Below are 18686 nucleotides of genomic sequence, written 5' to 3' on the forward strand. Positions count from 1 at the left end.
ATGTGAGGCCTTTTATGAAGGTGAGGGAGAGTCTCTTGTTTATACCATATTTAGGGCCTCGTATTTAAACCTCGTATAAATACTCGGGGGACTTAAATGTAATTATGTAATAAAGGAAGAGGCCAATTCCTGGGCCCTCTCACCCGCTCTCAAAGCTCTCACTCTCAGAGCTCTCTCTCTCTCAAATAAATACATAATCATTGTGGACGTAGGCCAAACCTTGGGGTGAACCACGATACATCTTGTGTTATTTACATTACTTGCAGATTCATGGTCGGATTTACGTTGTACCAAAACCTTTGGTTTTGTGCATCAACATTTGACGCCGTCTGTGGGAATCGATAGGAAAAGTTGTGTCGGTTCTCTCTCAGTTTTCCACTTCCACTGTGGATCTACAAAACCCAGGAACCAAAATAAAAAGAAATCCAAAAAATCCATCTTTTTCTGAACCAAGCAAACACTTCGTCCTCCTCTATGTGTATTATCTATAAAAAAACTATCAAACACTTTCCCAATCATTTTCTCCCAACATAAACCCCCTTTTTCTCCCAACACCAGGTCGATGGCAGGAAAATCAAACTCCGGAGACCCAATACGACGGAACCCACAACCCAAGCAGTGAACTGTCTGAGCCGTTCTCTTAGTATTCACAATATCGTTGTACGTCGCAGCGTTTGTGAACTCGCAGCTTTCGAAACCGACATCAATCTTTGGGCTTCGTCTCTGGGTCATCATTGAATCCTGTCGATTCTCTGATAGTCCTGATCTTCTTTCTCCTCTCCTTTTATCGCTCCCGGGTCCACAAGGCCAAGCCCAAGCCTGCCTACCGCCGCCGACTTACCCCCTACTCTGGTCAAATCGAAGGAAATCTAGGAAATCATCAACGACCTCCACGTCGAGATTGGGAAGCCGGAACACCGGGTGGTGGTGTATTCAGACCGGGCGATGAACGGGGGGAGCTGGGAGACATTAAATGGCAGGTACGAGATGACGTCGTTTGGGAGCAGGAATGGGGTTGGGCCGGAGGTGTCGCATCTAGGTTTGGAAGGTGAACAACAACATGGGCAGATCAGTAATAAGAAACGCAAAGAGATTTTCCCTTATGGAAACCACAAAAATTACTACGGCTATCAGATCGGCCAAGAAATGGAAGAAGATGCTAGGTTGAAAGGTTTTCAAGAAGGAATGGTTCGAAGGAAAAGATTGTCCTGACATTGGCTGCAATTCTGGAATCATGACCATTCAAATTGGTACTTTTCTCTCAGTTAAAATCGTAATTGAAATTTGTCGATTACAGCCCACAAAGCTCGAAGCTTTCTCCAATGGCGTCCTACAAAGATTATCTCCCACAAAGCTCAAAGCATTTCTGGTCTTCCCAGGTTACCAGTGAAGTTGGGATCGATGATGCCGTTGCACAGCGTGGTGGCTTCGGCATGGTTGATGTTGAGTTGGTCGAAGCACACGTACTTTACCAAAATTGTTGAGAGAGAGTGGGAGAGAGATGCAGTCACCTTGCTGGAAAGAGGTCACAGAAGTATGCCTCAGTGGCTGCTGCCCCCGCCCGTTACAGAAGCTGTCAGCGCATCACCACCATACTATGTCCAATTCCGGAAGCACTTCTACAGCTTGTCGCCGCGACTTTGCAGCCACGACTTCATCATCCATATTCCCAAACACCGTGTTCACCAACCACAAGTCTCTCCCATCTTTGCACGAGTCATTCGCTGACTTCACCAACGTTTATCCCAAATACCATGAGATTGATGAAGCTGTAATCGGATCCGAACCGGAACTCGTCGTTGACCCGAACGATCTTGTCGAGGTCACTACGGACGGTGAAGTCGCGGAGGGAAAATGATGCAGTTTGCTTGCTGCTGTAGTGGGAAATGTAACAAAAAGCAAAGATGCCTCGTGTTCTTCTTAAACATCTCAGTCCCTTGAACTTAGTTGTTGCAGCAGCAGCAAAAAACCACCTATCCAGATCGTGCCACGTCTATCAATGGCAGACCAGGGTTACTTCAAACGAGAACAGGATTCTGATTCATGTGAAGCAAGGGGTTTATTATGAGAATGTGTTGATGGATAAGAGCAAGTAGAATGTAATGATGTTCGGAGATGGGATGACGAAGACGGTGGTTTCCAGCAACTTGAGCTTTGTGGACGGCACCCTCATCTTCTCCACCAGCACTTTTAAAAAAGAAAAAGGGAAAGTCAGATAAAGAAAGGAAGAAATCCAGCAGACAAAGGAAAGGCATGCCATGTGCTCACGGTTTCATACATGTGAAATAATGATTTCTGAGAAAGCAAAAGTAATGATCAGGCTGTCTAAGAAAAGCAATGGGGAACAAAGCAGAAAAGAGAAAGCAACAAAAACAAAAAAAAAACAAAAAAAACAAAGCAAAAGTGAGGAATAAACACCCCACCAGAATGATGTAATTTATTATCTTTCGGAGACATCTGTATAGACCTCATCAGAGTGTAATATGTATAAATCCCATCAAAGGGTAATATATATAAACCCCATCATAGGGTAATAGTAAAAAAAAAAAAAAAAGGCCGAAAGCCCAAAATAAATGGGCTGGCATGTTGTGGAGGGCGAAGGCCCATAAGCCCAAAATAGCACCAACCAGGTGATCAAAAGTACGCCGAGCACTACAAAAAATTATTCGGCACCCCGCCGCTATTACCACCAACCAGGTAACCAAAAGTACGCCCAGTACTCCAAAATTATTCGGCGACCTGCCACTATTACCATCAACTAGGTGATGAAATGTACAACTTGTACTCCAATATCATTTGGCTTTTCAACCCGTACTCTAAAATCATTTGGCAACTAGTCATTCATGCCACCAACCAGGTGATGAAATGTACAACCCGTACTTTCCTTTATGCCACCAACCAGGTGATCAAAAGTACGCCCAGTACTCTAAATTATACATGAGCATTACTCATGTCATTCATACATAAACATTCATGAGCATCACTCATAACAATCATACATAAAACATTCATGACTATCATTTATGTCAACATTTATGAGCATCACTCATGTTAACATTCATGAGCATCACTCATGACAACATCCATGAGGATCACTCATGTCAATCAGCTTCAAAAGCTTCATTTACAAAAGCTCTAGCTTCAAAAAGCTTCATTTACAGAGCTCCAGCTTCAAAAACTTTATTTACAAAAGCTCTAGCTTCAAAAGCTTCATTTACAGAGCTCTAGCTTCAAAGTTTCACTTGCAAAGCTTCACCTACAAAGCTTCAGTGCAGGGTATACAAATACCGCCTCCGAACAACCGCCACTTCGACCCATACATGGATTCAATTTAAAGTCTCCAGCCAATAGACTCTATTGACCGAAGACTTGGGGGACTACATTATGTACCATATATTGGGCCTCAACTGGGCCTCATGAAAAATACTTGGGGAACTTAGCCCATTACTTATGTATTGAGGAGCGAGCCTTTAATCTATAAAAGGGACTCCCTTACTTTCATTAGAGAGCACCCATTGTTCATGTATTGAGGAGCGAACTCTTCTTTTATAAAAGGGACTCCCTCACCATCATTAGAGAGCAACGCCGCCAGCTAAGCAACCACCTCGATGCGAGCATCACTCCTAACCCATCACTTATGTATTGAGGAGTGAACCCTTATTCTATAAAAGAGACTCCCTCACCACCATTAGAGAGTATCGCCGCCCACTGAGCAACCGCCTCGCCGCGAGCATCAACTTTAGCCCATCATTTATGTATTAAGGAACGAGCCCTTATTCTATAAAATTGACCCCCTCACCATCATTAGAAAGCATCAACTTTAGCCCATCATTCATGTATTGAGGAGCGAACCCTTATGCTATAAAAGAGACTTCTTCACCTTCAAACGCCGCAAGCCGAGCCAACCAAGGCAACATAAGTTACGAGCCGAGCAGTCTCGCAGCGTGTGCTACTTCTAGTTGAACGTCATTTTAGATTGAGCACATCCTCATATCGAGCATCAGTTCAAGACAGTATCTAGTTACTTCTGCCCACATATGGACTGAATTTCAATTCTCCAGCCAAAATACTTTCTTGACTGAAGACTTGGGCGACTACTGTTTATACCATATTTAGGGCCTCGTATTTAGACCTCGTATAAATACTCGGGGGGCTTAAATGTAATTATGTAATAAATGAAGAGGCCAATTCCTAGGCCCTCTCACCCCCTCTGAAAGCTCTCACTCTCAGAGCTCTCTCCCTCAAATAAATACATAATCAGTGTGGATGTAACCCAAACCTTGGGGTGAACCACGATACATCTTGTGTTATTTACATTACTTGCAGATTCACGATCGGATTTACGTTGTACCAAGACCTCCAGTTTTGTGCATCAACATCCCTTTTATAGAATAAGGGCTCCCTCCCTTTTTACATTTGTCATGGGCTTAGGGATGAGGTCCAAAGACGAGGCCCAATATATGGTAACAAAAGGAGTCCCCCAAGTCTTCACTCAAGAGAGTCTTTTGGCTAGAAACTTCAAATCCAATCCATGTACAGGCTGAAGTGGTTAGACGTCTTGAACCAGTACTTAACACAAGGCAATGCTCAACATAAAGTAATACTCGGCTAGAGGTATCACACGTTACGAGACTGTTTGGCTGGAGGCGATGCTCGTTGCTAGGCTGCTTGGCTAGATGCTATGCTCACGGCGAGGCGGTTGCTCGGCTGAAGGCGATGCTCGTTGCGAGGCTGCTCAGCTAGAGACTATGCTCGCTGCAAGGTGGCTCGGCTTGTGGTATTCCTCATTGCAAGTATCTACTTTATGTCGATATGCACTTTGTTTATACCATATTTAGGGCCTCGTATAAATACTCGGGGGACTTAAATGTAATTATGTAATAAAGGAATAGGCAAATATGTAATTAGGGAATGAGCCCTTATTCTATAAAAGGGCCTCCTCACCTTTACAAACCCTAAGTCTCTCTCATCTAGAGCAAAGCTCTCACTCTCTCCCCCTCACAAATACTCTTAGATAAATATAATCAGTGTAGACGTAGCCCAAACCTTGGGGTGAACCACGATACATCTTGTGTTATTTACATTACTTGCAGATTCACGGTCGGATTTACGTTGTTCCAAGACCTTCGGTTTTGTGCATCAACATTTGGCACCGTCTATGGGAAACGACACAAAAAGTTATGTCAGTTCTCTCTCAATTTTTCACCTCCGTCATGAATCTGCAAAAACTCACACAAAGACATAGACACAGAGCTTTCTCTCTCTCAAACTTTGAATTTACAAAGCTGTTGCCATCTTTTCAGTTTGTGATCTGAACCACTGCTATGCCCATAACAGAGGATACTACCATGACAGCCCACGAAGTTGAGGCCCATATCCATCTAGTCAGTCGCAGGCTCTCCCTCTGATGTCGTCAGGGTCAAAGTCGAAGGAAGGATAATCAAATCTATCATTCAATCCACCACCAGATGAGGAGAAACCACTACCACCTCTACATTAAGAAGAGCTAGGACGGCTGTTTGCCCCAAAGATCTCCCAACTGCAAGTGCCTCAGTATTTCGTTGAAGATGTTACAACTCATTTTCTTTCTTTTCCCCTTCTATGGCTGCTGCTCCTTCTCTGCCTCTACTCAGTCGTCATTCTCTTCGACGTAGTCTTCACCATCGCTTGCTTCCACAGCTACGTTGCTACTTCTTCCACTGCAGTCGCCATCAACGTCATCGTCGCAACCATCGCTCTCTCACATCCTTCCTCGATGCCATCCGCCCAGGTCCCGAGATCCTCAAACCCAGCCCGATCTCGAAACCAAAACCCCGACGTTGGTTTATGCTCCATCTGTGTCTCCAATGGGGAGTCAGGTTCGGCCCTGTTCAAGAAACCCTGGAGCTTCGTCGTGAGTTTAAAAGGAAACCCCAAATCGAGCCTCTTAATCATCGCCTCAATCTCCATCGCACTCGTCTTCACAGTATGCTACCTTCTCATTTCCGTGAGAATCTGGAGAAATTATGGTACGAAATGGTACGGGATTGTCATCGACGGTGAAAGTACGGAACGCTGGATCCATGTATTCGGGTACAGAGTCGACGGGGGTAATGATGCCGTGTTTGATTTTGAAAATGATGGGTTTGTGTCGATGCGGGTCAATCCTGGGCTATCGACGTATGCAAAGGATCCGAAATTGGCAGGTGTGTTGCTGCGGGAGCCTGTAGAGAGTGGGAAATGGAGGATTCCGAATAAGCACTTGGCGGATTCAGAAGCAGCATTGAGCAAAATTCCTTATGAGAAATTTGACACGTCAGAGGAAGTTTACGAACAGCCCAATAAGTCATCGCCGTCTTCCCATCACAAGAACAGCAATCGCGGTGGTAATATCAACGGCGTGACTAACGGCTGCAGCGATAATAACGACCCTCTCCTCGCTCGTCGCCGCGCTAACTGTGACACCATTTCCACCCCGCTCTGGAGAAACGGTCCGAGAAGCCCCAAGGAAATTATATTACTGACAATCTCAACGATGTCGCTCCACCTCCCCATTCTGACTTGGACCTCTGTCTCCATCAAACCGTAGAGGTTCGAACAAAACTTGTAGGTTCTTATTAATCCATCATAAGAACCTACAAGGTTTTTAGCAGATGCTATTTGTTGATGTTAGTAGTCGACGATGGGCGTTGCTTTGCTCCAAGCTCAACCTCGCTGAGATTAAAGAGGTGTTGGTACAATTCTGGGCCCTCAAAAGGTGCAAATTAGAGTGTCTGACAAAGTAGTAAAAGATAATGTGCACATGCAGGACAGCAAAGCAAAGACAGAGGTGCAAAGCAAAAGTGAAAAGGAAAAGGGAAAGAGAAAAGAAGAAAAGAAAAAATTTTCTTATGATTACGATTCATTTTGTCTGCCAGGTGAAAAGACAAGGAGAATGGTGGAAAAGCATCAAGAAAAGCAGAAAGCAAAATCAATGAATAAACACCCCACCAGAATGATGTAATTTATTTTATCTTTCAGAGACATATGTATAAACCCCATCATAGGGTAAAAAAAAAAAAACGACAAAGCCCAAAGTAAATGGGTTGGAATGTTGTGTAAAGGGCGAATGACCATAAGCCCAAAATAGCACCAACCAGATCATCAAAAGTACGCCCAGTACTCCACAATTATTCAGCAACCCGCCGCTATTACCACCAACCAGGTGACCAAAAGTACGCCCAGTATTCCAAAATTATTCGGCAACCCGCCGCTATTACAACCAACCAGATGATGAAATGTACAACCCGTACTCTAATATCATTTGGCAACTAGCCATTTATGCCACCAACCAAGTGATGAAATGTACAACCCGTACTCCAAAATTATTCGGCAACCTGCCGCTATTACCACCAACCAGGTGATGAAATGTACAACCCGTACTCTAATCATTTGGCAACTAGCCATTCATACCACCAACCAGGTGATGAAATGTACAACTCGTACTCTCCTTCATGCCACCAACCAGGTGATCAAAAGTACGCCCAGTACTCTAAATTATACATGAGCATTACTCATGTCATTCATACATAAACATTCATGAGCATCACTCATGACAATCATACATAAACATTCATGACCATCATTCATGTCAACGTTCATGAGCATCACTCATAACAACATCCATAAGCATCACTCATGTCAATCAACATAAACATTCATGAGCATCACTCATGTCAATCAGCTTCAAAAGCTTCATTTACAGAGCTCCAGCTTCAAAAACGTCATTTACAGAGCCCTAGCTTCAAAGCTTCATTTGCAAAGCTTCACCTACAAAGTTTCAGTGCAGGGTATACAAATACCGCTTTCTAACAATCGCCACTTCGGCCCATACATGGATTCAATTTGAAGTCTCCAGCCAACATACTCTATTGACCGAAGACTTGGGGGACTATATTATGTACCATATATTGGGCCTCAACTGGGCTTCACAAAAAATACTTGGGGGACTTATCCTATTACTTATGTATTGAGGAGCGATCCCTTATTCTATAAAAGAGACTCCCTCACTTTCATTAGAGAGCATCCATTGTTCATGTACTAAGAAGCGAGCCCTTATTTTATAAACGGGACTCCCTCACCATCATAGAAAACAACGCCGCCAGCTGAGCAACCGCCTTGCTGCGAACATCACTCATAACCCATCACTTAGTTATTGAGGAGCAAGCCCTTATTCTATAAAAGGAACTCCCTCACCACCATTAGAGAGCATCGCCGCCTACTGAGCAACCGCCTCGCCGTGAGCATCAACTCTAGCCCATCATTTATGTATTGAGGAACAAACCCTTATTCTATAAAAGGGACTCCCTCACCATCATTAGAGAGCGTTAACTCTAGCCCATCATTCATCTATTAAGGAGTGAGCCCTTATTCTATAAAAGGGACTCCCTCACCTTCAAACGACGCAAGCCGAGCTAACCAAGGCAACATAAGTCACAAGCCGAGCACCTCGCAGCGTGTGCTACTTCTAGTTGAACGTCATTTCAGATTGAGCACTGCCTCATATCGAGCATCAGTTCAAGATAACATTTAGTTACTTCGGCCCACACATGGACGGAATTTCAAGTCTCCAGCTAAAAGACTCTTTTGATTGAAGACTTGGGGGACTACTGTTAATACCATATTTAGGGCCTCGTATTTAGACCTCATATAAATACTCGGGGGACTTAAATGTAATTATGTAATAAAGGAAGGGGCAAATATGTAATTAAGGGAGGAGCCCTTATTCTATAAAAAGGCATCCTCACCCTCACAAACCCTAAGTCTCTCCCATCTAGAGCAAATCTCTTATTCTCTCTCCCTCACAAATACTCTCAGATAAATACAATCAGTGTGAACGTAGCCCAAACCTTGGGGTGAACCACGATGCATCTTGTGTTATTTACATTACTTGCAGATTCACGGTCGGATTTACGTTGTTCCAAGACCTCCGGTTTTGTGCATCAACACACTTAGTATAAGTTGATTCTCGACATGACTCAGGTCCGCTTGTCGGGTTAGACAAGAGATCATTGTTCGAACTAAATATTTGTCACCATAAGCATATGGCTCAGTGATCAATAGGCTAATCAATAGTGTCGGTAGGCTTCTTTAATCAACAATAATGTCGATCAGTGGATCTAGTTGCTCAATAATTTCTGACAATAAATGACAGTATAAGTATGACCGTATAATGAATAAATCAAATTGACAAAGTTTGTCAAGACAAAATATTGTACTATGTGCCTTCAATAAATAAATAATTTATTTAGTCGTGTGGTAAATCACATGTTGTATAAGTGACATAGTTTAATGGCAGTCACAATACTCTAGGCCAATAAATATTGTATAATAAAGTTTTACCCTACCACTTTAAATAATGAAGTCAGGAACGATTAAAGATGCAATAATAAAATATTAATTAATAAAATAATTGTAAGGAAGATTGCAAACAAACAAACGTTGTAAAGCGTATGCACACTGTAAAAGAATATGCTCATTGTAAAGCAAACGTTGTCCCTCGGTAATGATGTGAGGAAGTGGTTTCTTTTAGGCATGGCAGATAATATCAAAATAGAATAATAATATAATTAATAATAGAAAACTTATCATTACAGCCCAATCAGGTTGGGAAGAGGACCACTGCAGATCCAGGCATCATTGCCGTGGGCATCCCTACGCAACAATGTCGAATTGCAATCCACTAAGCACCCCTACTCATCGTCATTGTGCTTGGTGGTAACAATGACCTTATCGGCAACAAGGTATATGGAGTAGAACCCAACACCGAACTGACCGATCATGCTAACATCAGCACTAGCAGCCAAGGCTTCCATGAATTCCTTGGTGCCAGACCTAGCTATGGTACCAAGGTTGTTCACTAAATCAGCTTTGGTCGTCCCAATACCACTGTCGATTTTGGTCAATGTATTGTTGGCTTTGTCAGGGATGATATGGATGAAAAGCTTTGGCTGACCATCGAGTTTACTCTTGTCGGTCAAGCTTTCAAATCTGATCTTATTAAAAGCATCAGAGGCATCGCTGATGAGTTTACGAAGAAAGATCTCCTTGTTGCTGTAGAAGGTGTTGATGATCAAACTCAGAAGTTGGTTGACCTCGACCTGGAAGGCAAACGTCTCAGCCTCCGCCATTGATCTCGTGTACAAGGATTTTCTGAAGATCTAGGATTTTGGATCTGTACTGCTTGACAAGCACCACGTGCTCCTCATTGCAGTGGCCTTCCTCCTTCTACTCGATCGATGAGATTTTACGCCAGGCGACTCGGAATGAGACGATGACGTTTTTGTAGGCGATAATGAGCAGGTTGTGCTCATCCACCGTCAGCTAGGTCCCAATTGAGAGAGATGGTGAGAGAGAGGCTTACAAGATGCACAGGGGCTTTGATATGCCTAACCAGAGCCGATGTACACTAGTTTTCTCTAGGCTCATGCATGTGATGTCTCCGTATGTACTCTGTCTCCATCGAATCACCACTGGCGTTGCTCATTTTTTTATAAAGTATTGTTTCCCTTCAATCTCTCAATCCCTCAATCCCTCGAACCGTTTCTTTCTCTCTTTTTTCTCTACAAATAAACGAGAACAACGGGAGAAGAAAGCAATACAGGAACAGACGCTTCCAGAGAGATAGAGAAAATGCTTTTCTTTATTTCCTGAGAGAGAGAGAGAGAGAGAGAGAGAGAGAGAGAGACTTTTGGGTTCTTGGGTTTTGTAGATCCACGATAAACAATGGTGAGGTTTCACGGTGGTGAGATAAAAAAATGAAAGAGAACCGACATATCTTTCGTGTCGTTTCCCACAGACGGCGCCAAATGTTGATGCACAAAATTCGGAGGATCTTGGACCAACGTAAATCCGACCGTGAATCACACAAATGCACAAGAACATAAAGATGTATCATGGTTCACCCTAATGTTTGGGCTACGTCCACACTGATGTTGATTCCATTTATTGTATGAATGTATGAATGTATGGATTACAATGTTTGGCTGAGAGGGTATTGCCCTCTATATTGTTGTGAGGCATGTATTTGAGACTCTCTGGATGTGAGGCCTTTTATGAGGGTGAAGGGAAGTCCCTTTTATAGAATAAGGGCTCCCTCCCCTTTTACATTTGTTATAGGCTTAAGCATGAGGCCCAAAGATGAGGTCCAATATATGGTACCAATAAACTACAATCTTATAATCCACTTTACTTACACAATCCATAATAAGCTTGACAGTCAAATCATCAATACCCACTTCAACAAGCACTAATCCCATCTAAGTCTGTCATAGGTTTTAGACAAATCAATTTTCCAAGCCATATAGCCTCTGGCCCCTCCAGTGATGGAGAAAGTATGCAAAACTTCCTGAGCAATTATAATGTTATCAGTAATATGTCTTCCAGGGATGAAACTAGCCTGATTAAGACTGATAACAGATTTCATAATAGGTCTCAATCTGTTAACAAGAATTTTGGTCACCACCTTATACAAAGTAGAACACAAACTTATAGGACGAAATTGGGAAATATCTTGAAGGCCATCAACCTATAGGAACAAAAGTGATTAAAGTACTACCAAGACCATTTGGAATAAAGCCCTTCTTAAAACACTCAGTAATAAGACAAAAGATGTCAGAGCTACATAACTTCTGAAAATTCTAAAAAATGCAGCAGGGTAACCATCTGGCCCAGGAGCCTTAAAAGCACCAATAGAAAAACAAACTATCTTTAACTTTTTGAAGAAACACATATTCTTTTAAAGCACCAAGCAAAGACTGATCAACATGGGAAAAGATTAGGCATCACACCGTTAGAAGTCCCATCAAAAGAATCAGTAAATAAAGAACAAAAGTGATGCACCTCAATCAGCTTAAGATCCTTCTTATCCTCCACCCACACGTCATCATTATTCAACAAACCTTCAATTTTGTTCCTTCTCATTCTAATGATGGTAGAAAGATGAAAGAACCTTGTATTCCTATCTCCCTCTTGAAGCCATTTAATTCTTGATTTTTGCTTCCTAAAATGTCCTCCTGCTCAAGAAGATTATTATATTCCTTAGATAGAAATTTATATTTTTTCAAAATGCAATGTTTTTACAGTTGAATTGGATGGGCAGCCCAACGAGGTTGGTGAAGCCCAGCAATCACCCTCACTTTTTGGGCCGATGGTCGTTGGTTTTTAAGGTTTTGGGTAATTGTGCAACCCTTGTCCTGCCTTTTGCAAAATAGTGGAGTTCTCTAAAGAACAAAAAAATTCCAATTGACTCTACTAATGTGGCGTTCTCCATTTACCCAATGTTCTAGAAGACATTCGGTGCTAGTTGGTGACGAGCTAAAGCCTAGTGCCTAGGCAGCTAGGCGGAGTCTAGGCGGGTTAGGCGGATTTGTATTTTTAAAATAAATTTATTATATAATATATGAATAAGTATTACAAAAAAAAAAACATACTTGTATAGAAAATTTGAGAAAGATAAAATGAAAAATAAAAGAATACATAAATAAATATTTATGATCAAATATGTGTATTGTGTAAAATTTTAGAAATTTTCTAAGATCATAAGTTTTAAATTATTATTGGGCCTCACAAAACTTTTAATAAAAGAAACTCTAACCACAAACCAATAGTTGTCACCCACCCACCCCACTTTTCTCTTAAACGGCTAAATTTTCTAGATAATTGGGCCAAAGAAATTGTTAATTAATAAGTTTTTTAATATTTTTGCTTTTATCCGGCATGGGAGATTGGGATTCACTCACCTACTCCTTAATCCTTGTCTATCTAATAACTTTAATATAATAGATATTTTCTATAGATCACGAAGTCTTTCCCCTCTCTCACTCTCTGTAATTTACTCTCATCCTCATTCTCTCTCTTTCTATCTCTACAGAACCCACATCCACTCTCATCCTCATCTTCTGGGGTCTGTGCAGAACTTACCTTCAGAACCACATTTTGCAGAACCTATCCTCACTTAGTAAAGCGTGAAAGATAAGTTTGAGGCTGTCGAAAATTGCAAATAGTGAATCGGATGCAGATGCTGACGAATTAAAAGTTGCAGAACTAGCCTAGACTACCGCCTAGGTGGCCGCCTAATCTTCTCCGCTTTTTGTAAACATCCTGGCCAAAATAGCAGTGGGGCACCGCCACCGAGAGCCTAGACGGCCGCCTAGGCTAATTTTTAGAACACTGATTTTACCATAGGAAAAGCAAAGGTGAATGAGTTTTCTGATAAGTAATTGTCACGCCTTAACCTGCAAATATAGACTATTCACGAGTTAGAATGTGAGTCATATCTTAGTTATAGAAATAAATTCTAAAACCAAGATATGGTAGAAAATAAAATTAAATACCATACATCATTTAAAAAAAAATTATATAAAATTTATCGAAGACACATCAGAATAACAATAGTGCACAAATTAGTTCATAACAAAAAATTACCAACTGAAATAATAGTTAGAATGTAACAATTCTTTCAATGCATAAAATATGTGCAAACAAGATGTATGAATGTACTTACTCCCTTCTAATCCCGCTAACACATGCCTAAGGCATCCAAGCCAACACGTCCCATACTATACTTATACCACTTGGCTCCGAATACTTTAGAATATGAGTTAACTCCCGTTCATCCCTTAACCCCAATTTTCATAATTAAATTCTCAATTTCCACTTTATTTATATAGGCACTTTCCCCGACACCCAATTGTATATTCAAGCCCTTCCCTAGACGTTTGACATATACAAGATTTCATTATTATATATTAAAAGCATTCTCCAGCCCTTAAATATCTTCACATGTCAAACACTTGACACAAGTGAGCATTATCCATGTTCTGTGGAAAGTATAAATTGACATGTTAGACATCATGAAGTAAACGTTTGAAGACATGACGTCTCATCTGGAAGCGACATCTGAAATCCTCTTTTGTGTACGCGGAGTTAGAGTTGAAGTAGTTGTTCATTAAAGTCTCATGTGCTATCTCTCTATTTCGTGGTTTGTAAAAATGACCAGCAACAGAGCCACCCTATTGAGGTTGTTCTTCAATCTCCTTACACGCCATAGCCCCAACCATTGATGCCATATATGTTAAGTTGTGACATGCTTCATCTTCTTCATTGGACTCCTCATCTTCTTGTCTCATCTGCATTTATCTTCCAATTTGGAATTGGATGAGGACCCCAAGTTGAAATGCGAAGATGATCCAAAGTTGGAATTCATTGCAAATTTGAATTGAAAGAGATATTAGAGAGGGCAAAGATGAATGTGTGTGAATTCTACCCTAATATCTAACCTATTTATTAACATTGAAAGTTGAAGATAAGAAGTGTCACGTAAATAAGAATCATATTTAAAATTTGCACAACCAATTACATCTCGACACATGGCATTCAAAATCCTATCCAAAAAAATTATTAAGATTACATAAATATAAGAAATCTGGAGAGCTACTCATTTTAGCGACACTTGTCACTTGAAATCCTATCCGAAAAATTATTGAGATTACATAAAGATAAGAAATCTAAAGAGCTACTCACGTTATTGACACGTGTCACTCGAAATCGTATACGAAAAATTATTAAGATTACATCTTGACAAAAAATCTGGAGAGCTACTTACGTTAACGACACGTGTCACTCGAAATCTTATCCAAAAAATGATTGTGATTACACAAAGATAAAAAAATTTGAAAGCTTATTTATTTGGCGACAAGTGGCACTCAAAATATGTCCAAAAACCTTATTTTAATATGATATTTTAATTTAAGTAACCATATTAATTCAATTAAAATAATAAATTATGTTTGGCCTATGACCCTTTGGCCCATTCAGTTGGAGATAGTTTTTTGGCAAATGGCTATGTTTGGCCTATAACCCTTTGGCCCCCTCGATTGGAGATGGTATAAAACATGGTCTAACACTGTTCATTAAAATATTAATTTCTTGTAGCGTTATAGAGCTAAATGACTTAGAAGAGCTGGAGGAGATTTTGGTGTGGAGAGGGTATTTAATCCACTATCCTCAGGAGATAGTATCATGCTGGAAGTGCTCAAATGAAAGGTACAAAATATGGTTAAGCCTGACAATTTCTCGTACGACGCATTAACGCAACACAAAACAACATAAATTAACAAATTTCATGTTATTCCTTTAACGAGTTGCGTCGTTACTGGTCACTTGTTAAGAACCAGTTAATGAGTCGTGCCATTATCAGGTCACCTGTTAAAATAAACAAGTATGATACAGAAACAACCTAGTTGTCACGTCTAGACGTTAGGCATGACAATTTTTGCACGACTTCTTCACCTGACATGAAACGACAAAAAAAATAATAGATTCCAGGTAAACCTGTTAACAAGTCGGGTCGTTATCATGTCACCTGTTAAATTCATATAATAAATTTGACGTGACACGATTTGTTAGAATAGTGGATATGACACGAAAAAACGACACAAGAAGGCAAATTTAATTAGACTTTTTAGCCAAAATGATCACTAAGATTGGCATAACATTTCACTTTGATCCCTGAGATTTGAAATCGATAGAAGTTATCCCTGAATTTGTCTGTTATCAATTATTTTGGTATTTCTGTGAAAAAAAAATCTTCATAAATAAGAATAAAATGACAAAAATACCTTTGATTCTAATCAAATTATTTTGGTTTATTGTTTATTAAATTGAAGATATTTTTATCACTTTAATTCTTATTTAATAGAATTACGAAATGACCAAAATGGTTGATCGTAAATAAAATTAGAGATCACTAGTATTGATTTAAAGTCTCGTGAACAAATGGAAAGTTAAAAAACAAGCCTAATGACTGTAGGGGGATGACAAAAAAGAGCAGAACTGCAGGAGCCGGGCCTAAATTCGCGATGCCTCTCAGAGCACAATCAGACGAGTTCACCCACAAATGAAACTTTGGTTCTCTCTGAATCTGGGAAGCTTAAGGTTAAGCTGCAACTTGCAACCTGCAGGAGGTGTTCAGTTCGGTTAGCCTTCCTTCTGTTCACTTACTTATTTGTAGTTGCTTCATTTCATTGGATTGGATTGAATTGGGTTGCATAATTTAATTTTGGTGTTTGGAGACAGTGGGGGCGGCAGATTGGTAATCGTAGTAAGTTGGAAAATAGTGTTATTAGGGGGAGAGAGAAAGAAGGATGGGAGCGAGTAGAAATAGCGACCCGAATCAGGACGGGTCAGATGAGCAGCAGAAACGATCGGAGATCTACACCTACGATGCGCCGTGGCACATCTACGCCATGAACTGGAGCGTCCGTCGGGACAAGAAGTACCGGCTGGCCATCGCCAGCCTCCTCGAGCAGTACCCAAACCGAGTGGAGATCGTGCAGCTGGACGACTCAAACGGGGAGATCCGGTCGGACCCCAACCTGTCCTTCGAGCACCCGTACCCGCCAACCAAGACCATCTTCATCCCGGACAAGGAGTGCCAGAAGCCAGACCTGCTGGCCACCTCCAGCGATTTCCTCCGGGTGTGGCGCATCTCGGGGGATGAGGACGACTCGGACTCCTCGTCGTCTGTGGAGCTCAAGTCCCTCCTCAACGGCAACAAGAATTCCGAGTTCTGCGGGCCCATCACCTCCTTCGACTGGAACGAGGCGGAACCCAAGCGCATCGGCACCTCCTCCATCGACACCACGTGCACCATCTGGGACATCGAGCGCGAGGCCGTGGACACCCAGCTCATCGCCCACGACAAGGAGGTGTACGACATCGCTTGGGGCGGCGTCGGTGTATTCGCCTCCGTCTCAGCGGACGGCTCCGTGAGAGTGTTTGACCTGCGCGACAAGGAGCACTCCACCATCATTTACGAGAGCTCGGAGCCGGACACCCCCTTGGTCCGCCTGGGATGGAACAAGCAGGACCCCAGGTACATGGCTACCATCATCATGGACAGCGCCAAGGTGGTCGTCCTCGACATCCGCTTCCCGACCCTCCCCGTGGTCGAGTTGCAGAGGCACCAGTCCAGCGTCAACGCCGTTGCCTGGGCCCCACACAGCTCTTGCCACATCTGCACCGCCGGTGATGACTCCCAGGCCCTTATCTGGGACCTCTCCTCCATGGGCCAGCCAGTGGAGGGCGGCCTTGATCCCATTCTGGCCTACACAGCTGGGGCTGAAATCGAGCAGCTGCAGTGGTCCTCTTCCCAACCTGATTGGGTTGCAATTGCCTTCTCTACCAAGCTTCAGATACTCAGGGTATGAATAAGTATGGCCACTGACCAAGCATTTCACGAACTCCGCCAGACTCCAGTTGCCATCGCTCAGCTGCTCTTTAGTCAGTCCTCCTTCCTAGTTCCCAGTTTCTAGTCGTAATTAAGATAATACTACCTCACTCTGTTACTTTATTGACAATTGATGTCAACATTAGCTGAAGCCATATATGATTTGGTTATCAACTATTGCATATCATGCTCCTTGCCTTCTATATTTCTTACGAAAATGCATCTTTGTCGATGATAGTCCTAGATTTCTGCTAATGAAGTTAAGATAATTCAATTGTATCTGATTTCTTTCCGTTTATTAGCTAGACTCAATCTTTATTAACTATACTATCATTTGATTTGCCCATGTTGATATTGCTATTCGTTTTGTTTTTTTTCTCCTTGCGATTTTCATACGAGAGGAGATTGTCACCTACCTGACCATCCCAGTCTGCTTCTTAGCTTAAAATTATGTCGCATGTACCTCTGCCACAACTTATTTTATGCTTTAGCCGATTTGACCAAACAGTATGATTTAGTGAGTTATGAAGCATGACATGACAATTTGTTAGTGAGTTTGTTTCCTCATTACTAGTGGGTCGCATGTGTGGAAGGAATGCCCCAAATTTTTCACCTCTCCCAGACCCTGCGTAAAGCGGGAGCCTTGTGCACTGGGTACGACCTTTTGTAGTATAGAATTGCATTCCTACCTTCCTTTATAGCAAACACTGAGTAGTTGATAAAAGGAATACGACCTTGTAGAAGATCTAGCATTGAAAATTTTCAACAGAATATGTTGAGAATCTACAAAGTTTAGACTAACATTGCCTGTGGTCAAGGATTCACGATTTCTGAGAGTTCGATTAGTAGTTTGAGTTTGAGTTGGATTAGTCTTAGGCTTAGCTTAGTTGAATTAAATAATTTGCATCAAGGATTCACAATTCTTCGAAGGTTTTTCTGAGTTAATTGCACTTATATCCTAGACCTACCTTCCAGCTAATTGCGGTTAAAACGGGTTTTCAATATATATATATATACACTGTTGGTCAAGTTGTTAGCATCTGCCTTGGATCATTCTAAATACTTTTGAGTCTGAGTACTCTGCTTCTTTGCATCGAGAACTTGCAGGCTTGTTAATGTTACATCGAGAACTAGCTGGATTTTCATCTTCTGCTGCCCCTCGTATTACACCCCCTTTTCCGCCTCCCTTTTCGCTTGAATCAAATCCACAAACTGCAATCTTTCTTTTCCACCAAAACATAAAATTCCCTCTATGTAACATTCCACATCGACCAATGGAGAGGGGGTGATGTGTTTTATATGTAGATGCCCACTTCCATATAGCACGATGTCTTTTGGGAGCTCACTGACTTCGGGTTCCATCGGAACTCCGAAGATAAGCTAGTTCGGGAGAGAGCAATCCCAAGATGGGTGACCTACTGGGTAGTTCTCTTGTGAG

At 41.7% G+C, this 18686-nt stretch overlaps 2 protein-coding genes across 3 annotated transcripts; one reads left to right on the forward strand and one right to left on the reverse strand.

Moving 5' to 3' along the window:
* Positions 1 to 9710: 9710 nt before the first annotated feature.
* Positions 9711 to 10148, reverse strand: LOC103442065 (heat shock protein 90-2-like). Its single transcript, XM_008380804.4, has one exon. It carries the CDS (start codon positions 10146 to 10148, stop codon positions 9711 to 9713), a length of 438 nt encoding a protein of 145 aa, XP_008379026.3.
* Positions 10149 to 15779: 5631 nt separating this feature from the next.
* Positions 15780 to 17527, forward strand: LOC103421435 (WD repeat-containing protein LWD1). 2 transcript variants are annotated; one of them, XM_008359469.4, is made up of 2 exons: positions 15780 to 15995; positions 16096 to 17527. In XM_008359469.4, the coding sequence occupies exon 2, from the start codon at positions 16164 to 16166 to the stop codon at positions 17226 to 17228; it is 1065 nt and encodes a 354-aa protein (XP_008357691.1). In that variant the 5' UTR covers positions 15780 to 15995; positions 16096 to 16163; the 3' UTR covers positions 17229 to 17527. The 2 variants fall into 2 exon arrangements, with proteins under 2 accessions (XP_008357691.1, XP_028963435.1); XM_029107602.2 differs by having other exon boundaries at positions 15817 to 15990.
* The last annotated feature ends 1159 nt before the right edge of the window (positions 17528 to 18686 follow it).

This window comes from Malus domestica, chromosome 09 (assembly GCF_042453785.1).
Source record: "Malus domestica chromosome 09, GDT2T_hap1".
NCBI classification, from domain to species: Eukaryota; Viridiplantae; Streptophyta; class Magnoliopsida; order Rosales; family Rosaceae; genus Malus; species Malus domestica.